Consider the following 27,345-nt stretch of genomic DNA (forward strand, 5'->3'; position numbering starts at 1 on the left):
GTACTGCGCATGCTCAGTACGGGATGGCCGCTGTCCGGGGTGGGGGGTGGGGTGGACACACGTGGGCTAGGCGGCGGCCAGGCTGGCACCCCCGAGACCCAGACGGATGGACAGACAGGACCCAGCAGAGAGCCCCAGACACACTCACACACACACACACACACAGGTGAGCCCCAGACACACAAGGGTGAGTCCCAGACACATTCACACACACAGACACGCAAGGGTGAGTCCCAGACACAGTAACACACACACACACAAAGGTGAGCCCCAGACACACACACACACACAAGGGTGAACCCCAGACACACTCACACGCACAAGGGTGAACCCCAGACACATTCACACATACAGACACGCAAGGGTGAGTCCCAGACACAGTAACACACACACACACAAAGGTGAACCCCAGACACACTCACACGCACAAGGGTGAACCCCAGACACACACATGCACACACGGGTGAGCGCCCTAGAGAGATGCATGAACACAGATGCATGCACATATAGGCACACACAGAGCTGAGTCACAGAGACACATTCACATCCATGCATAGACACACGCGGGTGAACAGTAAAGAGACACACGAACACACACAGCTGAGCCCCAGACATACACATGAACACGGGTGTGTGCATGCGCATGCTGCACACAGATGTTTGAAACCCAAATGTTGAAGCGGTTAAAGCACTTGCTGGCCTGGATTTCTGTAACTACCTAGCTCCTAGCCTGAGCAGTGGCAGAGTGGCTGGAATCACGTCATTTGCATGTTTGGGCTACATTCCCACATGGTGCTTCTGGCCTGGGTATAACAGAAATGGGAGAAAGAACAGGTACTACTTGTGTTCCTTGCCAAAGGGACAAGACTTCAACGTTTCCCTGAAGCAGCTTCTACACGGGGATTTTGAATGACAGCAGAGCGTTCTGAGGAAAATATTCCTCTCTGGGGAAATTCCTTTGCGGAATATGTTTGAAATACCCCCTCACACATGCAGCCCTCGCCTGTGATGATGTCTCCCTGCACTACCTACTGACTACCGATTATATCTCCCGCCTATATTTGGTGTCACCCCAGCAGATTGGACTCTTTTATTTTACCCAAGTTATCATACCCAAAACTATTGGTCAAGTCTGCTCTCTAGTGTGGCTTAAAGACACTGGGATGGGTCATTCTTCTCTTGCCATGCCTAACTCTAATGGGCATTTCTGAGCCTGTTGCTGGTCATCTCACAATAAACTGACATCAGGGGTCTCATGAGAGCCTGGGGGAAGAGCACAAGACTTCTGGGCACCAGCCTTATCAGTGCTTCTTCAAACCCCAGAAGAAAATCATTGAACATTCATAAACATTTTCTTGAAGTGGTCAGGGGGGTTTCCAGGGTTGACTTTCCAATGTTCAGCACTTCTTAGAGGTGGGTTTTGCTGAATTCTGGAGAATATTCCATGCAGGAGGAGAAGGCACCTACGACAGGAATTGATGGCCTCATATTACACCACCCATGGCCCAACCTGCCCAGGGTGCTGTGTCCAGAGCTAACATTCAACCAGTAGGCCACCCAGCAAGAGCCTTGGGGCAGCTTCTGACATGGAAGCTCTTCTCCAAGATGGGTTTGGCAACCCAGACTGGCTGAAGCCTGTCCACATTTAAACTGATACTGGAGAGACCAGGAAGGGCTCTCTCTTGTTAATGTCAATACTCCATATTCATTGGCCCTGGATGCAACACTGTGGGCTGATATCCCTCATTTGTGCCATGGCTTTGTCTGTCAAACGCTTCAACTAAAAGACCCTTCTTAACTGCAGCAGCTTCTAGCTTCGTAGGATATGATCGCACTAGTTTTTTAGTCAACGTTGCTTCTTCCAGGGTCAACAAGACCTACATTTCTAAAGGCAAGAAATACCCATGCTAATCAGAGGAAGAGGTCTGGAGCGGGGCGGGGCGCAGAGGAGGCAGAACAAGCTGTGTGCGCCTTCTTTACGTGGCATGAAAAAAACCACGGTCCACCCACCCCACAGTTTCTCTTTTGCACCTTTTCTTCAAGTGAATCAAAGCAAACACACACATTCCATCAGCAAGCAACTTCTGGTTGGTGCACCACAGCACTGGACCATGGACAGGTCATTATGATATGGAGACACTTCCAGATTGCCAGTGGCGGTCAAAGGAATGAGGGGTCTATGGAGCAGAACGTAGACATGCTGCCACCACACACAGCTGCAGGTTATGAACCAGTTTTCAACCAGTAGCTTCATTTCTCCCCCTCTAAAAGGCAGAATGAATGGGTAGCAGAATTAGATATGTCTGAACAGGAGGGAGTATTTGTGAAGGGAAAAGCTGTAACTACACTGAGTTTAAAAAGTAGCTTCTATTTGGACCCCTGAAACACCCTCAGGTGACTGTGAAGAGCATTACAATGACTGGATTAACAGCACAGAGCCTTTAACCGACTGTAGTTCTGAGCAGTAGCAACTGACCGTCAGTGCCATCCAGTAATAGTTTGGCAGCCTTGATGACAAGCACTTTGGGGGTAGTTACCAAGATTTTAGAGTTTTAGAGTGATGAAGTTACGCCGGCTGGGGGAAGGGTGTAAGTGCAGAAGGCAGAGGACAAAGGAAGGTGTTGTAATTTAGGGACAGCCCTGATGCACTTGTAGGGGCAGCTGTGAAACGCAGCTAATCGCAAGTCTCTGTGAGACTACGGAGAACGTTAGACAGCGTGCAGACGTAGCATGTCCAGAGAGGGCTGCAGCAGCAGTACCCCCACCCCATGGGCATAGCAAGAAGGAATTGAACACAAAGTGTCCCATAGGTGTAAGGTACAGCTATTTCAGCCATAGAAGAGCCATGAATAGCCCAGGCCACCTGTAATGCCCTGGCTAGATTTAACACTGAAATTCAGTGCACACAGAGTGATTAGTTGCAGTGCCAGATTTGTTTCCTAAGCCTCTTTTGTCTCTGAGGAGCTGAGTCATCTAAAGGCTTTCTGTTTTCACCCTCCCACCTTTGCAGGAGTGGAGTATTTGTTTATGGCTCTAGCACCCAGGGAAACTCCAGGAAGAATTGGATCAAGGCAACCCCAGGCCCTATGTACACCGCAACAATGCCGGCTCCCCCACACTAGCTTAGCCCCCTTTGCCCTGCCCCCATGCCAAGACCACCCCGCATTGAAGGGGTGGTGGAAACAACAGACCTTGACCCCATTTGTTCCCCACAAGCACCACTAGTGCCCCTGCCTTCATGGGAAGGCAGGGATGGGCCCCCAGTACGTATCCCACTAGCTGGCAGTGTTTCTGCTTGGGGGGAAGCGAGTAGGGGCTCCTGCACTCTTTCAGGAGGTCGGATGCTGGTATTAACACCCTAATGAGATGTAGAACAGTGGTTCTCATCCAGGGGCCTGAGGCCACCCTGGGGGGGGGAAGGGGGAGGCGCACCAAGCATTAGACTCACTGGGGCCCAGGGCAGAAAGCTGAAGCCCTGAACATGGGGCTGAAGCCCAGGCCCTGAGCCCTACCACCCAGGGCTGAAGCCGGAGCCTGAGCCATGTAGCTTTGTGGGAGCCCCTGTAGCACAAGGCCCCAGCTGACTGACCTGCTTGCTAACCCCTAACACTGACCCTGGCTTTTATGTGCAGAAAAGCCATTATTGTGACCCAGGTGGGCCGTGGAGTTTTTATAGCATATTGAGAACCCCTGATGCAGAAGGTAGTTTGCACCTCCCACAGCAATTGGTTCAGTGGGACTTAGTTATGGTTCATCTGCCATTGGTACTCTGGCATGAGAACAAGGGGAAAAAAGAGTGAGAACTTGAGCAAGGTCCCCGGACATGGGATCTGTATCTTAAGCCAGCTTGCAAGATTGCACTGGGGCAGGTTTTGAAGAATATCTTCTGTCCAGGAAGAGACCGCTCATAGCTTTGGCCCTTGTCCATGTTGCTATTAAAATCACACCTCATCACACAGAGGAAGCTATTCTTCAGCACACCATTGAAGTAACTAGGCAGCTTGACGTAAGGAATTAGTACCTCAGCAAGTACTGTTTTAAAGAAAAACTTAAAAAAACCCCCAAACTTCGTAGTTCCTGCAACAAGTCTTTGCTTCCACCCTTACCTCAGTCAGCATTCAGAGATCTCTGCTCTATCCCAGCTACGGGTAATATTTCGTACCCAAGAATTAGTTGCTCTCCATGTTTTGGGCACTACCAGTGAACTGAGCCAGCCTCTAACAGCCACCCTCAAGTAGCACTGGGCAGAGAGCAATGCCTTTCAGCTGGAATTTTGATCTCATGCACCTTGAGCCAGAGGCCCAGACTCCTAAGCTAGGTCCAGTAGAGAGCCTCTGAAGTAGTTCAGTAAACAAGTGGTTTTTGCTTAGACAAAAGCAGCTTTTATTAAAGACAAGCTAGGAGTCAAACGTGCAAACCCCACCCCTACGTGGACCAGGGGATTGGTCACAGCAAGGAAGGAAACAAGTGTCTTGTGCCATGACCGGGGGACACTTCTCCAGAAGTGCAGTGACCAGGGTTAAAACTGATTTACAGTCCAAGAGTCACCAGAATGGTTCAGCCTGCAGGAGCCATCCAGACATGTCCCTCCAGCTTGGAGCAAGGACTGTAACAACCCCTTTACCTGCTGTAAACAGGCCCAGCTCCACTGAACGGAACGGTCTCACCTGCAACTCTTACCCATAGAGTAGGTCTTATTACGGATTTGGTTTTGGGTTCCAATAGGAATAATCCCCACCCCCTTAGCTGTAGTTTTGGTAAATTGGAGTGTTTGCTAAAAGATATCATTCCCCGTGTCCCGTTTCCTTCTCAGGGTTTGCAGAGGTTATTTGAACATAGCAATACCATTACATAACAGAGCTAAAAACTTCAAAATATCTGTACATGTTGGATAACAGATTTTTTTTTAAATATACTAGTTGAAATAGTCAAAGATCTGGATGAAAACATTAATGCCAGAAGTTAAATATTGGTTGGCAATCTCATCCTGTAGTCCATGGTGTGGGTTACCATGGTAGTATTCCCCCTTGCCCGTCTAGAAAGGAGCCGTTGTCTTTTTCACTGAGATTAGCCAGAACTGAGAGGATACCTGGGATAGCTTCTTGTATCTGCAAGGGAGCCTAGGAGAATCAAGATTAAAGAATTATTAGGAGTATCCTTGGGGAAAGGCAAGCAATAGAATTCTACTTAAGGGTGTGAAAGAGCTTCCTTAACGTTGCACTTAATATAGTTTCCTAGCTAATGAGATGTGTTAAGGCAACTGGCTCTTCAGGGCCTTCAACAGTTACAATTAGTGTATTGTAAGAATGAACTAGAAAGCCAGCATATTTTAAGGTGTTGGAATACAAGGTTGGTCGTACTTAAAAAAATAAAGAGAGTGTCTTGACATCACTAACCATGTCTCCTCCCATGTCAGTTTGAATCCAGCCTGGGTGCAGAGAAATACAAAGGATACCATCCACTTTCAAGTCTGCAGCAAGACACCTGGTGATCATATTCAGTGCAGTCTAGAAGAGTGAAGATGGTATCAGTAGGTCAGTTTCACATATCAACTTTGAGGTCTGGAAGGAAGGCCACCAAGTTAGTACCTTGCTTCCACCCCCACCCCCCCACTTGATGAGTCAGGGAGCTGTAGAAAGGTCACATCCAGAAGATGTACTTCAGACACTGGACTTCAGTCTCCTCTCACCTAGAAGATGCCAATCAAGAGCTGGCCAAAAAAGTCAATGGAGCTAGGTTGGTGCAAGTGAGAGGAGAATCAGGTGCCAATCTTTTGGTCAAGTTCTGATGGATCTGGAAGTACAGTTTGACACTCACATGGAAGAGTCTTGTAATTATTCTTAGTTCAAGGTTCTGAAAGGCTGTATTTATATAGTGGGTTGGGGGCCTGTGAGTATATAGATACAGCCTTTCAGAACCCTTGAACTAAGAATATTTACAAGACTCTTCCATCCAAGCATTTAAGACCAAAGACAAAGAAAAGGTAACCTCTTCCTTCCCTCCCAGCCTACAGGATACCTAGATGAGTTTAATGGAGCTACTTGGTTTGTGCAGTCATGGTTGTATTGAGTGTCTGAAGAAACAGATGATGTTCCATTTAATTCTAAAGCAGCAAGGTCCTAGCACCTTAGGAGTTGAGAAGGGCATGTTGTTGCAGGAGAGGGGAGGAAGGAGGAGGAAGAATGTCTGCCATAAGGGACATTTATGTCATTTAACCCAAGCAGCCAGTATTATATTAAATCCATCCTTGGATAACAGAAACCAATACCAGATCAATCACAGTCCCTGGATGTGTAGATGTTAAAATCCATATACTGTGATTAGTGTCAACATGAGAGACTTCCACTCCTTGCAATCAGTTTAATATTGACCACCTTGCTGATGCCTTGCACTACGGGAATAGGTATATCGTAGGTCTAGGGAGCTCTCCGAAGAATGCTGGGTGAATTTAGAAGGACTATTGACAAGGCACTTACCTGGATTGTATAGTGGTTAGTTAAGGACAGCGTGTTCCATATTCTTGATGGAGAAGTTTGCGGTAAAAGGGAGCTTTGTGCAGAAAGGAGGACTACAACAGCTCTCTCTAGTCTTATTTTATATTGACTAGCAAGTCTTTACCTAGTAAAGTCATCTTATACAGCATATCGAATTAACACTATTTCTAAGTTAGTTACCAGTTTAGGATCCCCTTTAGCTCAGAGCATTGCCTGGTTTCAATTGAGCACAGCGTTGGAAAACACCCACCTTCGCTATTCTATAGGGATAGACTTTGAGGAACATCTCATTTGCCGTGACCAGTTGCATGGAGGCAGCAAGCGATGACATATTGATAATGGCTGCTCGGTGACAACCCATACCGGTGCTCAACTGGGCTGCCTTCCTCAGGAGGGGAAGAAAGGCCTGCAAGAGAAAGAGGGTTCATTTGATTTAAACTTAAAATTTCAGTCTCAGCCTGACCAAGACCAATTTGGGATGAAACACACTCTTCTGTTCAGAGCAGAGCACAGAGCAATACAGCCATGACAGTGCTGTGCTACTAACAGACCCTCTGCAGAGCTAGCGACTGATTTATGCTGACTTTAGAACCACCACAGACCTATCATTCACAGGAAGCAAGCGGCTTCTCAATTTAATCCTTTGCTTATTTACAGTCCCAGAGTCTGCTCAGGGCCTGGCACTATGGACTCCCGAAGAGACACAAAGTACTCTTGCCCCACAAGACAGGGAGATTTGCATACCACAGAAAGGCTAGAAGCTGTCTTTGAGGAGTCCACCACGTACTGTTCATTACTCAAATCAAACTTTATGTGGAGCATGACACGCTCGAGGTAAGGTTGAGACTGGCCTAATTGCCTAACTGACCTCTCTCCAGACTAGTTTAAGAGCTTTGAGAATCAGCATTAGTCAGTCACCATGCAGTTAAGCATTAGCTTGTCTCTGGAAGACTCACCAGGCTTGACCAATGTAAAGAGGCATAGATAGGGCTCAAGACGACTTATATGGGCAGCACAGAAAGGACAGAGCCTTTTTAGTCTCTTTCACAAAGTAAACCCATGTCCCGGTCTTACCTTAGTGACCATCAACTGAGCAACTGTGTTGGTTTCATAAATGGTGAGCATTGTTTCAGCAGTGACTTCTTCCAGGGAAGCAACCACATTGATACCAGCATTGTTAATGAGGCAGTTCAGCCCTTTGTCTCCTAAGATCTCTTCCACTTCCTTGACTACTGTCTTTATGCTGTTTTCACAGACCACATCTGCCACAGGGAGGAAAGGAAACACCAGCAATGAAGTGGATTCTGTAGGACAGTGAGAGTCTGTGTGCCCAGAATGGGCTGGAAATGCAAAGCCAGTGCATCAGTCTGGCTCAGGATAGGTGTAGAAAATACACGTGGTAGAAATTTAAGTCCCACTGAAACAAGCACGGGCAGAACATTTAGGCAAGAGGAATGTTACATGGTCTATGTTGTCCCACGTGTCTTCCCGTTAATGAAGGTGGGAAATAAGGGCTTCCTCACTCCAGTCTGATACACATCTGGTCGTGCATGGCCAGTCCTCTTGCTTGATTTAGCTCAGTTTTTCTTCATGCCCAGAAGGGGCTGAGTGCACCACAATTTCATGTTTGTCACATCAAGATCAGGGTACGAAGAGGACGTATGATCTCAATCCAGCACCAGGACTAGTACAGTGCGATCAAATACAAGCTAAAGGAGAGAGAAGGAGCTGAGAGTTTGGGTTCCCCCCACCACCATCCCCGCAAGCCATTCTACATAGAGATGAGATCCAGACAAAGTGTGGATCCAAACTCTGAGGCTGTTTAAATGTGGAGTTTCGCCTCAGTCCCACTCTAGTGAGGGGCTGACAATAAGTTGGCGTGCTTTAGTGTGTGTGGGGGGGGGGCAGGGGAAAGAGGAGTTCTCTTCAACAGGCAGTAGTCAGATGTCAAAATTGATCTCAAAAACAGTGAGTTTCAGTTAAATGTATACAGCCTGTGACAGACAAGTAAATGAACCCTGAAAGCCAAGTATTAGCATGGACCATTTCTCAAACACGAGAAGGAACCAGACTCTCACACAAGAGAGTTATAAGAAATCTGTACAGCACCAGAGATCTGGGGAGTGGCTTTACGTTATTTGTGAAGAGACGCGACTTCTGATCTTCCACTCCCGTGTCTCAAAAGCAACCCAACCTTGCTATGGTAACACATGGTTCAGTTTGTCAGGAGGCCCTTTCACTCACCAAGCTGGAGTAGTTTGATGTGGCTATACTGCTTGCTGAGCTGCTGGAGTTCCTAGAACCAGAAGGAAAAAGTGAGTTGTAGTCTCGTCTGCCTGTGGTTATGGCTCAGTTTTCAGGAATGTGGAGCACTCCGGTCTAGTTAGCTTCCATGGGAGTGAAGGCACAGGCCACCTCTGAGAAATCAAGCTCTTAGTGACTCACTTAGTAAAGCCGCTAGCAGCCCCACACCGCGAGGGCACCCCGCTCAGGCTCTCCATTAGGCTAGCATGCAGAGCGTGTATGCAGCCAGTCTAGCCATCAGATGGAACACCACTGGTGAGCCCCATCCTGCGATGGGCTTCTGATAGCAGGATATCGTGACTTCTATTGCATGCAGTTGCTGGACAGACATTACACCGCTTCCCACTCAGGGGATCAGCTCCTGAGTCACACACCCCTCCCCCCCATTATAAAATAAGGTGTTTAGTCATTTAAGATTAGGGTACCTCAGCTGGCAGCAGCCCAGAAAAGCAGCACTAGCTTAAGTAAGGAGCATTTGATGTTTGAGACGGTAGAAGGGCAATCAGTGGGAAGTTTTTTTTATTGTGCAAGACTCGAGACTGAATTCTTTTCAGTTCCATGCACTACAGTTCAGTTTTCTCCACAAGACATTCACAGTGAAATTAAAGACTGAAGTTTAACTGTCTAGGGAAACAAGAAGGAGTCACTAACTTTTAGCAGGAACACAATTGCAATGGTAACCTAGCTGCCACTAGGCAGTGTCAGATTCAGGTTGGTAGATCCTGGGGGAACACTGTCCCTGCTAGGCCCCAAAGCAGGGTGTAAATCCTAGCCAAATGACACCGACAGGATGGGTGAAACCTGCCACGTGGTGCTCCCCCCAGGGTGGGCTCGGAATGCTAAGCTCTGCCTACAGCCTGCTCAGGAAGCCCATACAATACAGTGTAGCTATTAGTAAGGATACGATTTTCTATTTCTATTTTTAAATAATAAATGTCAATAAATTTCACCCTTCCAAGCCTACATATAAACATATAAACTGCTGACTCAGTCACGTGCCATAGCTGGTGAGTTGTTGCACAAGGTGATTCTTGGCTAGCTAGGTCCGTAATCAGCAAGGGTGGAGGGATCTCCAACTTGAAGACATGCATGATCCTTCCAGACCACTCTGAATATAGGACACTTCTCTTTCTAATTAGTTTCCCACATTCAAAGCTAGTCCTTCTACTATGGTCCCCTCTCCTGCAGTGTGTCCCTGTGTGATAGCACATTTATCACTAGAAGAACTCCCGTCCAGGGAAAAGTGAAGGGAGGGACAGTGGAGGGCTATCACTCTGGCTTTGCAATAGCAGATGCTGGTGCTTAACAGTTCCCTTTGGTCACTGCAGCCTGTAGCTAACTAGGAAACTGGACTGCTCCTTTTACGTAAAAACTTTGGCAGATGAAGAACTCTGTAGCCAGCAGGACCCACTAAACAAAATGAAGAGTCAAATCTTTTCTGGGACACTGAAATGTCTCTCTCAGATAGACACAAAGTCTCTAAGACAAAAGCTACATTCTGGAAGGCTTTGTAACTTGTTACATTTCAATCTGGGGTGGAGGCAGCACCACTGATCCTGGCTTTGCCTAAGTCACGACTGACCCTGGAGTAGGCGCAGCTGACGATATCTTAACTCGAACTTGTTAAAATAAACACAACCCAGTGACAGCGAGTGGTCACAAAAGTCTGTGGAATTTACCATCTGTGAAAAGTGCCAGGATGATACCAAAGGCCCAAGTCTTGTTTAGGAGTTCAAGAGGAATATCGAGGCAAGGTTCCCAGCCGACAAGCCTTGTGCCTTGTCTGTAAGGGTCACCTCAAGATGTCTGTGGGGGGAACTGAAGTCTCCACGGCTTTTCCCATCGCTCACCACCCTGAGGCTGCCAACAAGAGGGTCAGTTCTGTTTGATTCAATCACTAATCAGACTGATAGCAAGCACCAGCTTGTTTAGGAGGAGGCTTGGCATGAAACTAACTGAGCCACTGCCACATTGCGAGCGAAAAAAAAAGCCATGCGGACTATTGTATGCTTTGCTGTTTATGCTGTCCTTAACCACTGCTTTTTGAAGATTGTGAGGGCTGTGTCACAGAAAATGGCCAAACCGGAAGATGCCTGTGTGTGTTTTTGCACACATTCAGAACCCCTAGAGTTTTATATCGCATGTTTGTCCCCTCACCATTCTCCAACTTAATCCTTTTAGATTTCTTACAAATAGTCTTTTTCTTAAGCAGGATTCTGTAACTTTTTGTGCAGACCAGACGGTCAATATAAAGCTGTAAGCAGGCATCTTCCGGTTTGGTCATTTTCTTTAAAACACGGTCAGGATCGCCACTGAATTGCACAGCATTTATCAAGGTCACCCCTTGTGCTAAATGTTCTTGGGTGAGGCACAGACATTGCATAGCATAACTTTTGGCAATAACAGTGTTTAATAAGCTTTCCAAACACAGCTCTGCACCCAGGCCCTGGAGCTTGCAGTTTATATCCACTGAAGTCCAAGTCACACAGTCATGGCGCCATTGGGCTGGTGCATCTATGACATAGCCCTCACAATCTTCAAAAAGCTTTTCCCTGAGACAGTGGTTAAGGACAGCATAGACAGCAACGCATACAATAGTCCGCATGGCTTCTTTACGCTCACGACATGGCACTGGCTCAGTTAGTTCCATGCCAAGCCTCCTCCTAAACTCCTCATAGCCGCATTCTTGGAGTCCTCTTCAACAATTTGTATCGGTGTTGAGCAAAAACAAGGTGAGCCCGGTTCATCTTCGCTGCTTAATGTGACGCTGTCCAGGGCCTCCGGGTCCTCTAGAAAGGCGTCATCTAGCTGTTGAGAGATTTTCGGACAAGAAACAAGTGTAAGTTCCCACTGCTTGTATTTAGATTTACACAACCCCTGGTTCCTAACCCATTACACCCCATGCTCATCCATCACTTCTTAATCATTCATTTACCTGAGCAACGTCTTTTCCATTCACCTTGTCCGCCGGTGATTCCCCCGAGCTGCGTTCGCCTTCCTCCTCCAGGGGGGTGGACAACAAGCGGCCACCATGCTTGTTGGGGTGTCTCACAAGCAGTTGGGTTGCAGGTTCAGGCATATCCATCAATGGCTGGGCCAAAGGGCTCCCCTCGGTCTCTCCCTCCTCCTATTCAGAACTGTTGCTGATGTAGCGCTTTCTCCACGGATGGTCAAAGACCCTCAGGGCTAAAACAAAGTCCGAAGTCCTCACGGGGGTGGTAAAGGAGTCCATGTTTCCACAAGTTCTAAAACACGCGTTCTTGGTAAGAGATGGCCTCTTCTGCCCGGCACCAAGACTTATGGGGTGATGGTGCTGTGCTCTGATTGGCAGAGGGTCCTGGGAGGAGTTCTTAGAGGGGTCACTTGACCCTCTTCTGGGTGGTGCACCACGTCCCAGAACCTGCCCTATTTTGGTCAAATCTGCTCTCGGGGCTGTCCTATGTGGCTGAAACCCCTCCTGATTGGTAGAGGGAGGTGGCAGGAGTTCTTAGAGGGGTCACATGTCACACCTTGCTTCTGGCCATGTGGCCGCCTTGACCCAGGAAGTAATACCCCCATAGGGTGGGACTTCCAGTGACATGCGGGCAGGGTTTAAGGGGTCATGGGCCAGGGTTAGGGTTTTGTTGATGGTAGGGCCCTGAGACTATTTACGTGCACCTGTAATGAACCCCCTAATAATGGGCTCAGAGTAAATATGCTGGACTCCTCAATTAAGAACACCATACAAGTGTACGAGGAAAGATGTTCTCTGAAGAGAGGTGTTCAGGTATTTAAGAGGGCTGCACTGTCCATGAAAGTGTGTTTGCAGTGATTGCACAAGTGTATTTAAACAAGTTTCTTGGGCAGTCCCAGCCTCCAAATACCTCTCCAGCGGTTCTCAAACTGTGGGTTGGTACCCCAAAGCGGGTTGTGACCCCCTTTGAATGGGGTCGCCCAGTGCCGAAGCCCTCGGGCTTCGGCCCTGGGTGGCAGGACTCAGGTTGCGGGCCCCCTGCCTGAGGCTGCAGCCCCTGAGATTCAGCTTTGCCACACACCCACCCGCCCAGAGCGGTGGGGCTCAGGCTGTGGCCCCTCCACCCAGGGCAGTGGGACTTGGGCAGGTTCAGGCTTCGGTCCCCCCTCCTGGGGTTGTGAAGTGATTTTTGTTGTCAGAAGGGGCTCACAGTGCAATGAAGTTTAAGAACCCTTGATAGTTATTCTACATTACAATACAGCTTCTCTGGGAGCGCTTTTAAATATATATATATATATGAAAGAAAGAAAGAGAGAGAGAGAGAGAGCTGCTGCCGTCTGATGGCAGTTTAGTGGCCTGTGTTAAACAATCTGGTGCTTGCTATCTGTGGGGAAAAAATCCAGTAGGACTAAACTTCTAAGTAGGCCTAAAACTTTGGTCAAGCTAACTGTATGTGTAAAAGCATAAGTAGAGGCTGAGGAAAATTCCACTGTGGGGCAGCTGCAACAGAACAGCTGAGGAAATGTAACCCTAACAGCTAGAAATTAGGAAAGACTCACTAACCGCAAAGAACAACCTGTCAATAACAGGAAAAGCTTATTTTGCTATATCCCAAAATAAGGAAAACTACTATTAGAGCCTGTACTTTTTGCCAAATAAGGGAAAATGCTGTTAAAGGAAGTGTGCTTAACAAATTGTGGTGTTCAGCTATATTAACTCCTGTATTTTCTGCTTACACAGAGCTGCTATGGCTGACTCTCCCTGTATACGTACACTTGAATAAAGTTCCTCAGGCATTTCTGATTTCAAACACAACACGTGGTTAATTTTCCACCACAAAATGTAACAAGTTACAAAGCCTTCCAGAATGTAGCTTTTGTCTTAGAGACTTTGTGTCTGTCTGAGAGAGACATTTCAGTGTCCCAGAAAAGATTTGACTCTTCATTTTGTTTAGTGGGTCCTGCTGGCTACAGAGTTCTTCATCTGCCAAAGTTTTTACGTAAAAGGAACAGTCCAGTTTCCTAGTTCGCTACAGGCTGCAGTGACCAAAGGGAACCAGCATCTGCTATTGCAAAGCCAGAGTGATAGCCCTCCACTGTCCCTCCCTTCACTTTTCCCTGGACGGGAGTTCTTCTAGTGATAAATGTGCTATCACACAGGGACACACTGCAGGAGAGGGGACCATAGTAGAAGGACTAGCTTTGAATGTGGGAACCTAGTTAGAAAGAGAAGTGTCCTATATTCAGAGTGATCTGGAAGGATCATGCATGTCTTCAAGTTGGAGATCCCTCCACCCTTGCTGATTACGGACCTAGCTAGCCAAGAATCACCTTGTGCAACAACTCACCAGCTATGGCGCCTGACTGAGTCAGCAGACCCCTGGTTTATATGTAGGCTTGGAAGGGTTAAATTTATTGACATTTATTATTTAAAAATAGAACTTTCACTGTGGAGAGATCAATTGTTTCCCTTAATTGGAGTTTACAGATAGGTAAAGAAAGAAATAGGCTGCTTGAGAATTTAAAACACTCTGAAATGAGGATATTTTGTATCTTGACAACTTGTCTTTTGACAGTTACAAAGCTTTAACTTTGTGAATCTCAATGTTGTTTAAATAATTGTTGTACGACATCCTCCCATTGTTTCCCACAACCGTGAAAGTTTAAATAGGTAAAAATAAGAAAATAGTTATTTTTTAAGTATCTTCCATCAAAATAATAATAATAAAAAATTAAATTCTGCCAAGCCTATTTGCATGTGAGGGACTCCCACCAGGGCATTCTCTGTGCAGGGTCCTTAACTTTGAACCCCAGGTTTTGAGGAGGGTAGAATAGGAGGAGTTCCAACAAACCAAGGTCCATTGGCTTTCAGGGCATGCTTAACTGACCATTAACTGCTCGCTCATGTTTTCCAGAACAGCACAAGTGTTTTGTTAATCCTGAATGAGTGAGCTGGAATGCAGGATTGATTTGGTGAGAGATCTGTAGCCATTTCTATTGCTCACGTAACTAGGGCAATGGGCAGGTAGTTTAAAAAAATACATTGAACAGTACAGAATCAGACAAATCCATGCTGAAGTGGGGTATTGTACTCCTAAGAGAAGGGGTAATAGACTGCCTGCAGGCTCTCTATCCTCAGAAGTCCATTTGCTATGCACACTCTGTAGACAACACCTAGGATTTATTCAGCACAAATCAGTCTAAGCCGGCAGAGACTCACATATAAAAGCCTTCAACTGTTCTCAATTATCCCAGGGGTCAGCAAGTTACAGGAAAGAAAGACATTTGCTGCCTTCTGTAGCTGGGAGGATTGGGTGGAGGGATCCAATGTGTTCCCAGGTCACTGGAGGAGAAGTACCTCTGGGTATATGCTGGCAGTTAGCCTACAGAGGGGAGGGTTACAAGAAGATCAAGCAAAATATTTAAGTTCACAAGACAGGCTTTTAAAAGCCAGTAGCAGCTTCTTTCCCACCTTTTCAGGTGCATTCTGGAAGTAACTCAGGTCTCCTGTAATTGGATTTTTACGAGTCCGGATTAGGGAGGCCTTTCAGACATTTCCACACGAGTTCATCGTCCAGCTCAGGAGAGGACACTAGGATCAGTCCATTCTAGTCTGGTTAGCTTTTTTACATCCACTTTTCAACCGTAAGGCTACACAAGGTGCAGAACAGTGGAGAATCAGGCCCTAGGTGGTTTTGGGGGAGGCGGGGGGAAGTTCCTGAACTGGGTAAACATGACTTTTCCCATAGATCTACTCCATGGGTACAAAGAAGAGCACATGGCTCCTATTTATAGCCAGGTTGAAGTGAAGTAAAAAAGCCTTTGGAGGGGCAGGCTCTAACATCTTGTTGGCTGAAGCTTTGAACACTTCCAGCTCCTGCTTTACTAAAAGAAGTTGAGCTCCGGGATATTTGAGTGGGGAGTAAGGAAGAGACGATGAATAGCATTGCTTTTCTGCTCACACGTGCTTAATAAGAGCTCATATCTGGCATTCAAAAAGTTAACATAAATACTGTTGCCAAGCCATGATGTTATCATGAGTTTTGCCAAGTTTGGTGTTTAAGGCCCCAGCTGCTGAAGTCAGGAGAATCTCTCCTTTCATTGGAAAAAAGGGAGTTTCTAGCTCTCAGGGCTGCTGGAAAAGAAGAGCTCAGACAAGACACCTTGCAGGCGCTGCCGTGCCATCTACCTTCTCATTCGAAACAAGGTTTCAAAGTCTTGAGACTTTCAGAGGCCCCACTCAGGATTTTTGAATGCTTAGTGCAGGCAACATTGTTCTCTTAATTTCAGTAATGTGTAACTTCTGTTTTCCCCTCCTCCGTAGGGTTTCAGAAGCCACCTTTTAGCAACACCCCTCGCTAGGGGGAAGGAGTGTTAATTTCAAGCCATCTTGAGAGACTATTTATTATTTGTATTGATGTAATGCTCAGAGCATTGTGCTTCAACCGGTGGCTTGTGTGCCAGATCCATCCAGCCTGCAAGGGCCTTCCAGGTGGCTCACTGCCTTGTGTCAGCTGTTCCTTCCTGCCTCCTAGGAAGCCAATCAAAACTGCTCAGAAGCTGCACAGATCTCCTCCTCCACCTCTCCCGCATCCCTGTGCCCAAGGTCACAAAGGAAATTTGGGGAAAAGCCAGGAATTGAAGCCCCATCTCCCAAGTTAATGCCCTATCAGCCCTCTCAAGAGGGCATAACATAAGAATGGCCATACTGGGTCAGAACAAAGGTCCATCTAGCCCAGTATCTCGTCTTCAGATAGTGGCCAATGCCAGGTGCCCCAGAGAAAATGAACAGGTAATCATCAGCTAATCCATTCCCTGTCACTCATTTCCAGCTTCTGGCAAACAGAGGCTAGGGACACCATCCCCGCTCATCCTGGCTAATAGCCATTGATGGACCTAGCCTGCATAAATTTATCTAGTTCTTTTTTGAACGCTGTTATAGTCTTTGTCTTCGCAACATCCTCTGGCAAAGAGTTCCAAAGGTTGACTGTGCGTTGTGTGAAGAAATACTTCCTTTGTTTGTTTGAAACCTGCAGCCTATTAATTTCATTGGGTGCCACCTAGTTCTTGTGTTTGAGGAGGAGTAAATAACACTTCCTTATTTACTTTCTCCACACCAGTCATGATTTGAGAGATCTCCATCATATCCCCCCCTTAGTCATCTCTTTTCCAAGCTGAAAAGTCCCAGTCTTATTAATCTCTCCTCATACGAAAGCTGCTCCATACCCCTAATCATTTTGCCCTTTGCTGAACCTTCTCCAATTCCAATATATCTTTTTTGAGATGGGGCGACCACATCTGCACACAGTATTCAAGATGTGGACATACCATGGATTTATATAGAGGCAATATGATATTTTCTGTCTTCTTATCTATCCCTTTCTTAATGATTCCCAACATTCTGTTTGCTTTTCTGACTGCTGCTGCATATTGAGCAGATTTTTTTTTTAGAGAACTCTCCACAATGACTCCAAGATCTTTCTTGAGTGGTAACCGCTAATTTAGACCCCATCATTTTATATGCATGAAGAATGCAGGAAGGCACACACCAGACATTCTCTGAAGTCAGCCAAGGGCAGAATTTGACCTTGCAATTAGCAGGTTCAAGGACTTATTCCAAAAGGCAAGGGCAGACCAGAGAGTTACGCTGTGAAGTTTTCACCAGGATGGTTCCCCCCTCCACCTTCTGTGAAAACAGGGTGGGCCACAAATTATTACCCCACTTGCAAGTTAGATACCTCAAAGCTACTATTAGTAATCACTTGCAACAAATGAAGTCTGGAGAATGCCTGGGCAAAGAGATCAAGTCTATACCCACAACATTGTAATAGGAATGCCGATTGAAAGGGGGGCAGAGGAATCTAATGAATTGGCTGAGAAGGTTTCAAGAATACAGATTTAAGTCTACAAATGAATCCATTTGGGTAGCGATAAGCGAGCTGATCCCAACCTGAAGGAAAGAGGGATTAAAAAAATAAAAATAACACTGACATATAGACATGAAGCAAGACTGAAATACACCAAGGCAATAAACTCTTTTTCTAGCGGAGCAAAAATCCCATCACACAAAAGGCAAGGGAATCAGTGCACCAGAAGAGATCCAGGAGACTAGTACTGGTTGAGGAGGCTTTCAGGAATCAGGGGGAGTTAGCAGGAATTTACCTATCCAGCCTTGAGTGAATGAGGGAACAAGGTTAGTGACTTTGAGGGAGGTTTGAGATGGGGCAGCTGTATAAGTAGACTGCTTTCCAGATGTGCCTTCCAGCTAAGAAAGGAGCTCTGGCCTCAGCGCTGGAATGTACAGAGCCCTGGGAATGCCTCGTTAATTACGTTTGAGTCTTGTGCCCATGGAAGGTGGAGTGTTACCAGCACTAGTCAAGTCAGTAGCTCCCCAGGCATAAATGGGAGCTTTTGTACGATCCCGACCCACCTCGGAGTTAGATATCTAGCAGAAAGTTTCAAAAACCAAACACCCCCCCCACCCACCCCTTAGGGAGTAGAGCCAGTTTCCCAGCAGGTTGATCGTTTGGAAGAGGACTTGTGCCGCACCAGGGACGCAGCAAACAGGGAACTTCTCCCCCCCCAGGACTGATCCTTGGGTTTTGCCCTGATCCACACCCCAGAGCCCCATGGGGAACAGAGAGCCCCCCCATCCCCGGCAGGGGTGCTGGGACAATTTGTACACTGGGGGGGGGGGGGAGTGCTGAGAGCCATTGAACCAAATTGTAAACCCTGGATATGATGGAAACCCCACTTCAAGTCAGGGGGTGCAGCAGCAGCCCCCCCCGGCACCCCTAGTTCCAGCACCTCTGCCCCAGGGCTGCCTCCCTCGCCTCCCTGGGCTGCAGAAGGCCCCGGTGCACGTGCGCTAACACCCCGGGGACCGGCCAGGAGAGCTGGCCCCGGGGGCGGGGGGTGTCTCGGCAGGGCCCCTCCCGTTTTACCTGCGCCTTCTCCGGGTAGCGGCACGTGGCGATCACCCAGTCGGGAGCCGGGCTGGCGGCCGCCAGCCCCCGCACCAGCCCCAGCCCGATGCCCCGGCTGCAGCCGGTGATGAGCACGGAGCGGCAGCGCTGCTGAGCCATGCTGGGGGCGGGCGCCGGGGACACGGGCCGGCCGGCTGCGGGCGGGGCGGCTTTAAACCCAGCCCGGGGGTCGGGGGGTGGGGGAGGAACCGGGCCTCGTCCCCGCCCACCCAGGGCCCCACCCCCTGGCTGCTCCCCTCCAGGGTCCCATCCCTCGGTCCCACCAGCTGCTCGTCCCATATCCCCCCAGTCCCATCCTAGGGTCCCCTCCCGCTCCCTGCCCCCAGGGGATCTCGGCATCTCGCCCGCTAGCTGCCCCGCCGCACCCAGCCCCATCGCCTCCCAGGGTCCCGTCCCACCCCACCCCACTCATCCCAATCCCATTCCCCTCCCAGGCTCCCCCAACCCACCCCACCCCACGCATCCCAATCCCCTCTCAGGGTCCCAGCCCACCCCACTCATCCCAATCCCATTCCCCTCCCAGGGTCCCCCACCCCACCCCACTCATCCCAATCCCCTTTCAGGGTCCCAGCCCACCCCACTCATCCCAATCCCATTCCCCTCCCAGGGTCCCCCACCCCACCCCACTCATCCCAATCCCCTTTCAGGGTCCCAGCCCACCCCACTCATCCCAATCCCATTCCCCTCCCAGGGTCCCCCACCCCACCCCACTCATCCCAATCTCCTCTCAGGGTCCCAGCCCACCCCACTCATCCCAATCCCCTTTCAGGGTCCCAGCCCACCCCACTCATCCCAATCCCATTCCCGTCCCAGGGTCCCCCACCCCACCCCACTCATCCCAATCCCCTTTCAGGGTCCCAGCCCACCCCACTCATCCCAATCCCATTCCCCTCCCAGGGTCCCCCACCCCACCCCACTCATCCCAATCCCCTTTCAGGGTCCCAGCCCACCCCACTCATCCCAATCCCCTCTCAGGGTCCCAGCCCACCCCATTCATCCCAATTCCATTCCCCTCCCAGGGTCCCCCACCCCATCGCACCCATCCCAATCCCATTCCCCTCCCAGGCTCCCCAACCCCACCCCACCCCACTCATCCCAATCTCCTCTCAGGGTCCCAGCCCACCCCACTCATCCCAATCCCCTCTCAGGGTACCATCCCACCCCACTCATTCCAATCCCATTCCCCTCCCAGGGTCCCCCACCCCACCCCACTCATCCCAATCCCCTCTCAGGGTCCCACCCCACCCCACTCATCCCAATCCCATTCCCCTTTCAGGGTACCAGCGCAACCCATTCCTTCCCCAGGCCCCCAGATCATCTCCTTCCCCCTTGAAAATCTCCACCCACTGCCCCCTCTCTCCTTTCAGCCCTTCATCCCACCCCACACCCTCTGCCGGGCCCCTCATCCCATTTGCTCCCCGTCCTGCTTTGCGAGTTGCACTTCCCTCCCCAGGGCCCTTATCCCATCCTGCCCCCCCTCCCCCGGCCTTCCCCTCCAGTAAGTGGGGTGAGACGCGGGCTTGACAGCTCATCATCATTCCAGTGTCCCCATAGAGAGGGCCCCGCTCCCCTAGAGATGCCATTTCTCTGCTGCCTTTTCGCCCTTTCCATGGGTAGCCCCTGGGCTGAGAGCGCTTGGTCAAGTAGAAAAGTCGCAGGCTGAAAAGGAAAGAAAAGATCAATTCCCAACACATGTGCTGCAGCTGCAGCTAGTAAAACACATTCCTCAGCATGAAGCCGTTTGTTTGGTCTTGGGGGCCACTGTAACCAAAGAGGAGGCCCCTGGGCAATGCAATCAGAAATGAATGGTCGGCGGCGGGGGGAGGGGTTCTGTTGAAAAAACAAATGTGCTCAGGAATTGATTAGATTTCCATGGAGGAAGGAGAATTTTTTTTTTCTTCCCCACCATGGAAAGCTTTCTCTCCCTCTCTCTGCTTCTCTTTCAGGGTCACGACCCCCTTCTTTGTGACGGGCTGAGGCATCCGGCTGCCAAGTGGGGTAAATGGTGAACCCGTTCAGCATTAATATTTATATTACAGTAGCAATTAAAGGCCCCAGCCAAGGATAGGGCCCCGGGGAGCTACCTTCCATTCCCTACCCACCCCTGGTTCTCCAGTGATGTAGGTCAGTATTATTCTCCTCTCGTTTTACAGATGGGGAAACTGAGATGCAAAGAAGTTAAATAAGTTGCCTGCATTCTCTGTTAGGTGGAGCTGAAATAGATCCCGGGAGTTCTGACTTCAGCACCCTGCATTGCACCAACCCGTTCTTTGTTGCTTTCTTTGTTATTTCTGCTTAAGAGAAACCACTCTGATAACTCTAAATAAAGTTTGGGATCTGCACATCTTCATCATTGCTGGCCAGCCCGAGAGAAGGATTGCTATTCATTTATTCATCCCAAGATCTTCTTCCACCTGTACTGGGGTGGGTGGGGAGCTCATTTCTGATTTCTCATATCTAAGGCACCTTAACACAAGAAAGGGCTTGATTAAAAGCTGCACTGACTAGTCAGATAGCCTCTTGTATGAGATCTTTGGATCTGTCTCATGTAAAATGGCACATAGGTATGGTAGCCAGTTTATTCCTTATATGCTGTCTCTGTACACAACATCAGAACCACGTCAAAGCTTCCATCTTCCCATTACTTGCTTGCAGGCCTGTCAAAATCAGTCAGAGAACATTCAGTGTCCAAAATACCCAGCTGATTTACTCTGTGTGAGCGAAAGGAGTCAGATCCTGCCAAACTGTAGTACTGGGAATAGTCTCCATATTCATGGAGGCAGCTACTGATACTGTGGGTAGAGTGTCAGGCCCCGCTTCAACAAAGCTCTGAACCATGTGCTAACTTTAAGCAAAAAAAAGGACAAGTTCTGGGAAGTAGAAGGTTCTTTCCAACAGGGCAGATTGTGCAGGGAAAAGTACATTAGATTATGTGTATTAAATTGCGGTATTTTTATCGCATCACAGATACATATGACACTTCATAAACATACCGTCAGAGTGATAGCTAGCACCGAATAGCCCTTTTCATGGATACCTCTTACAGCACTTTACAAAGGTGGGAAAGCATTACTGGCCCCATTGTGCCGACGGGAAACTGGCAAAAGGTGAAGTGACTTGCCCAAGGGCATGGAGTGAGTCAGTGACAAAGATGGTAATAGACCCCAGGTCCCTGATTCCCGGTGATGTGCTCTATGTGTTGGATCATACACCCTCATAAGACAGGTTACCTGCCCCAAAGAGCATGCAGTCCTGAACAGAGCTTTATGGGGTTTTCAAAGGCTTTCAAGTTAATGTGTAATTAAAGACACAGGGCCAGATTCTCAGTGGGTACAAGTCAGCATAGCTCCACTGAAGTCAATGCAGCTGCACCAATTTACACCAGCTGAGAAGCTGGCCCATAGCTCCCATGCAGAACATCAGCTGCCCCGACCGAAGTTGGAGTAGGTGACCTGGGTCAGAGTATTCCCGGCTGAGTGTTGCTAGGCAGCCTCACTAGAAACAGGTGTTTCTGTTGCCCCTGTCCCAGGTGCTAGCTAGCAACCTTATCCAGCTGCCTTTCTTCTTAAACACAATCCAAAATTCAACCAAAAGGGTTTATGTGGCAGAGCGTAAAATCAGGGAGTTGGGGGCGAAAGGCGGATCCCATATCTCTCGCCCACAAGTTGAAGCCAGTCGAGCTGTGTCATTTCACAAGATCTGAGCCTCTGCCCCCTAATAATTATCAATACATCCATCATCCCGCAGCAGGGGCCGCATGTTGGTGGTGGGTAAGATGGAATGCTCCCCATGTGCATATGGGACATGAGCCGACTCAAGGGAAAGACACCCTTTGATTTTAACAGGCTTTGGGTCAAGTCTATAGGGCTGCCCTATACACATGGATTAGTTGGGAGAGGCCACAAGAAATGTCCTCTCCTTTCAGTGTACTCACCGTAATCTGTCTTTGTGTAAATTATTATTCTCTCCATCTATTAAGACTGGGCTAACTAACTTCAGACGCAGTTTGTACAGGCATAGGTTTCCTCTCAACCATGCGCCTTACAGGACATGTCTACACTGCAATAAAAGACCTGCAGCATGGCTGTGGCTGGCCTAAGTCAGCTGACTCAGGCTTACAAGGCTGTGCTCTGGGACTATAAAATTATAATGTAGACATTCAGCCTAGGGCTGGACCCTGAGCTCGGAGACCCTGCCGGGTGGAGGGTCTCAAATCCCGGGCTCCAGCCCACGCTCAAATGTCTACATTGCTCTAGTTAGCCCTTCAGCCTAAGCCCCACAAGCCGGAGTCAGCTGACTTGGGCTCTGAGACCCAGTACTGTGGGGTTTTTATTGCAGTGTAGACACACCCACAGTCACTCGGAGGCACAGGGGGATGGACAACAATCCTTGGACCCAAGGGCCACCTGCTGGTTATGAGTTCAAGTTCTGCTCTTGGCTGATTTCAGAGAATGTCTGATGTGTGCACTTCTGCATTCTTTGGAGAAGAAAGATGAGCTAGTGGTTAGGACATTGACATGAAACACCTGGGTTCAATTCCTGGCTTCCCGTGTGACCTTGGGCAAGTCACCTTGTCTCTGTGTGCCTCAGTCCACCCACCTGTACAATGGGGAGGATAGCACTGCTCTGCCTCACAGGGGTGTTGTGAGGACCAATACATTAAAGAGCTGTGCTCATGGTAACAGGGTCACTGTGAGTACCATAGACAGATTGTAAGTGATCCTCCATAACAGCACCCTCAGGGAGGGATTTTCAACTCTAGCATCCTTTCAGGCACATCAGTTTCAAGGCTGTATCCGAATGTTGTCCATTGACATTTCTCTGTTGTCGGGTTGGCTCCCCGGTGGCAAGATTGCCTAGTGACTGAGTTACAGGCACTCGGGATTTGCTCAAGGTTCAGTGACTTTGGAAATAGTACTGCCTGGGGACTGAATGCCTTGACAGTGATGGGTAATATAGTTGCTTATCAAAGCTTGGCTCAGCCTTGCAGATAAGAGGTTGATTTCATGCAGGGAGCTGGGAACAAACACATACTCACCCATGCATAAAGGCAAGCGCTCACGCACGCACACACAAACCAATTTCAAGAGGTCCCAGACCATGCAAACAATCCAGCGTTGGATGTGTTCAACATGCTTTGTTTAAGGTGGGTCCTGGGATTAGATTCTACTGCTCCCTGCAAATGGAAGGGAGAGATTCCTCTTCCTGTGCAGACGGGATGTGGTATGACACAACAGTGAAGCAACAATGTGTACTGACACCTGCACCTTCTCCTTACCAAACAAAGCCCCTGGAGGCATCTCTCTCCCTCTCTAATCTGTTTCATCGATGTGTTGATTTGGGAACAATACTTTCTGTACATTAACAAAGGCATTTTGTGGCTTTGGGGGATTTTCGAGAAATCATAGAATCATAGAATCATAGAATATCAGGGTTGGAAGGGACCTCAGGAGGTCATCTAGTCCAACCCCCTGCTCAAAGCAGGACCAATCCCCAATCAAATCATCCCAGCCAAGGCTTTGTCAAGCCTGACCTTAAAAACTTCCAAGGAAGGAGATTCTACCACCTCCCTAGGTAACGCATTCCAGTGTTTCACCACCCTCCTAGTGAAAAAGTTTTTCCTAATATCCAACCTAAACCTCCCCCACTGCAACTTGAGACCATTACTCCTTGTCCTGTCCTCTTCTACCACTGAGAATAGTCTAGAACCATCCTCTCTGGAACCACCTCTCAGGTAGTTGAAAGCAGCTATCAAATCCCCCCTCATTCTTCTCTTCTGCAGACTAAACAATCCCAGTTCCCTCAGCCTCTCCTCATAAGTCATGTGTTCCAGACCCCTAATCATTTTTGTTGCCCTTCGCTGGACTCTCTCCAATTTATCCACGTCCTTCTTGTAGCGTGGGGCCCAACACTGGACACAGTACTCCAGATGAGGCCTCACCAATGTCGAATAGAGGGGAACGATCACGTCCCTCGATCTGCTCGCTATGCCCCTACTTATACATCCCAAAATGCCATTGGCCTTCTTGGCAACAGGGGCACACTGCTGACTCATATCCAACTTCTCGTCCACTGTAACCCCTAGGTCCTTTTCCGCAGAACTGCTGCCTAGCCATTCGGTCCCTAGTCTGTAGCTGTGCATTGGGTTCTCCCGTCCTAAGTGCAGGACCCTGAACTTATCCTTATTGAACCGCATCAGGTTTCTTTTGGCCCTTCGTGCTTAACGTTTCTCAGTTGTCGTCTTTGTGTGTGTACTTTTTTCAGCCCTTGCTGTCTGGACAGGCCATCGGTGTCAGACATCGCTGGAATGCTGCACCACGGTGTGGATTCAGCAGCAGTGCATGGCCTGCCAGCCATCCTCTGGGTGAATGTGTGTACTGGTATTTCTGTTCTACATTCATGAAGGATACATTCCTGCAGATCTTTGCCATGCCTGCCACCCAAGTTGAAGGGTCAGAAACATTTTCAGTGTATGTTTTCAGTGTACTGTACACAGAACTGTAAATAATACTTTGCCTTCCTCAAGCGCCTTTCATCTGAGGATCACAAAGCCTTTGAGAAATATTAACAACTGCAGCCTCACGGAAATGATGTTGGAGGAAATGATGTGCAGAGAGGTGAAGTCACTTGTCCGAGGCTACATGGAGGCTCAATAGCGGAGGTTAGAATCCAGCTCTGAGTCCTGAATTCCCAGACCCTTGCTTTAGCTACGAGGCCGGGATGACTCATATACGGAGAGCGGTTCGTGAATCACTGAAATTTTGCTTTACAGGGGTTTATACAGATGTTTTCTTTCATTTCAAATAAGCCCAAAGCTTAAGCAAAACTCCATGGAACACCCGCCTGCTTCCTCCTGTTGGGGACACTGGGGCATGGCCACTAGGTAACTCGAGGGGATGGAAGACCACGAGTGTCGATGAAGCCCCCTCGCACTAGGCCCAAGTGTCCTTGGCCCCCCCACCTGGAGGCACTCACAGCAGTTATGCTGAGGATCTGCAACAATATGTTGCAAAGTCAGACTGCCTGAAACTAAACAAGGCCAAACAAGGCAGATATGGCAGAACAATGCTGAATAAAGCAGCCTTATGTATGGTTTAACAGATGGTACAGAGAACAAGGGAACTAGCTGGTAACTGGATTGGCTGGCTATATGGATACTTAGGGCAGCTTGCTATTGGATAAGCATGCTGAAGAAAGGATGTATAAAAGCCTGTGTAACTTCCTGCTCTGGGTGCAGGATTTGAGATTCTGTTCTCCCTGTACCTTGTTTGCAGCTGCAAATAAACTTTTCTGCTTCTCCACCCCGTTATGATTATTGGGTGACGCACACCGGGCAACGAACCCCTGCTGTTGTTCGCCTCTGGCACTGGGTGCCGGCAACACTCCAGTTCAACTCAGCAAAACCGTGAGAAACAACAGCCTGCACTGGGCATGGATGCAAAGCCATGAACTGTCCTTCTCAGAGTTCCCAAACCTTACTGAACCTTTCAGCACATCTGGCCTCCTTCATGCTTCCAGTAAAAATGTGAAAGGAGGTGAGTTTCATGTGATTTCAGGGTCAGGTGCAAGCATTTTATTGGCCAAATGGGCAACTGTCACAACACATTTCCACAGGCTGTTCGCTTTCATTGAAATCATTGGCAAAACTCCCATTGGCTTCAACGGGAGCAGCATTTGGGCTATGCTGGATAATTTATGGGGCCCTCTGATCCTCGTTTATACAGTAGGGCTGAAGTCTTCAAGGTTGCCTGAGAGATTTGGGCACCCAATTACCATTCAAATCAACAAGGATCAAGCATCCAATTGCCTTCGGAGACTTTGAAAACCTCAGCCCATGTTATTTGAATCCATGTGCTATGTCACCAATTGGCCTGTTATTCTGCAAATCTCCCCTTAAGAACAGCCCTTTCACTGTTACACACTTCCTGTTTGAGTACACTGTCTGGGGACATTATTCTGATGCACTCACCCAGAAGGGAAAATATGTTCTTTGTTGACTGTCCCTTTCTTTGTTGATCTAGAGCAAACATAGGTGTGAGGACAAGAACTTCTGCCTGTACAACAACAATGACAGCTGCTACATCCATTTATTAGGAAACATCAGCCAAGTAACCCTGGTTAAATATTTTCCTTTGACACAAAAGCCCTTAGCTCAAGAGAGAAAGTCTTATCTGTGGGACCACTGATAGCCCACAATCTCAGTGATGATCAATGAGGTGCTTTGTTTGGTGTTAGTTGAATGCCAGATCTCCCGCTTTGGGCTTGAGTTAAACATGACGAGCAGCAAATGCTGATTCCTTGTCTGCACTGCACCCCACAGTCACATGAGTTAACACGTGCGAGGACACAATTACAAACTCTAGCACAGACAAGCCCTTTAAGCACAGCCCACTAAATGTTATTAATGACCATTAGCACTTACATCGAGTTTTCTTCTTCAAGTCACTAGTACTGATATTAACTGTTAATGCCTCTCTCTCGGCGCTCAGTCCTGCCAGGTGCCAAGCAGCCTGGCTGTGACCCAGCGAAGCATTTAGGCATCTGCTTGACTTTAGACACTTGAGTAGCCCCATTGACTTCCAGGAAAATTAGGGCTTAATTGACACTCA

General features: G+C 48.4%; 1 protein-coding gene and 1 long non-coding RNA gene across 2 annotated transcripts; both read right to left on the minus strand.

The window, feature by feature from the left end:
* Positions 1-4,553: 4,553 nt before the first annotated feature.
* On the minus strand, positions 4,554-18,870 carry LOC102932329 (C-factor). Its single transcript, XM_037881213.2, has 6 exons — positions 18,695-18,870; positions 8,739-8,790; positions 7,569-7,756; positions 6,745-6,900; positions 5,397-5,507; positions 4,554-5,120 (listed from the first exon to the last, which is right to left on the minus strand). Exons 1-6 carry the CDS (start codon positions 18,833-18,835, stop codon positions 5,007-5,009), a joined length of 762 nt encoding a protein of 253 aa, XP_037737141.1. The 5' UTR covers positions 18,836-18,870; the 3' UTR covers positions 4,554-5,006.
* Positions 10,964-13,812, minus strand: LOC122463252. The gene is made up of 2 exons (XR_006286436.1): positions 11,734-13,812; positions 10,964-11,606 (listed from the first exon to the last, which is right to left on the minus strand). It is a non-coding gene; the product is annotated as an uncharacterized LOC122463252 (long non-coding RNA).
* Positions 18,871-27,345: the final 8,475 nt, after the last annotated feature.

The sequence above is a fragment of the Chelonia mydas genome, chromosome 18, assembly GCF_015237465.2.
Source record: "Chelonia mydas isolate rCheMyd1 chromosome 18, rCheMyd1.pri.v2, whole genome shotgun sequence".
Taxonomy (NCBI): domain Eukaryota; kingdom Metazoa; phylum Chordata; order Testudines; family Cheloniidae; genus Chelonia; species Chelonia mydas.

Bases quoted from the DNA above. Each gene is read 5' to 3' on its own strand.
- LOC102932329 (XM_037881213.2), bottom strand. From the start codon at position 18,835: ATGGCTCAGCAGCGCTGCCGCTCCGTGCTCATCACCGGCTGCAGCCGG. The intron at 6,901-7,568 runs GTAAGACCGGGA...TTTCTCTTGCAG, and splicing joins CTCAGTTGATGGTCACTAAG to GCCTTTCTTCCCCTCCTGAG. The intron at 5,121-5,396 runs GTTAGTGATGTC...TGATTCTCCTAG, and splicing joins CTGACATGGGAGGAGACATG to GCTCCCTTGCAGATACAAGA.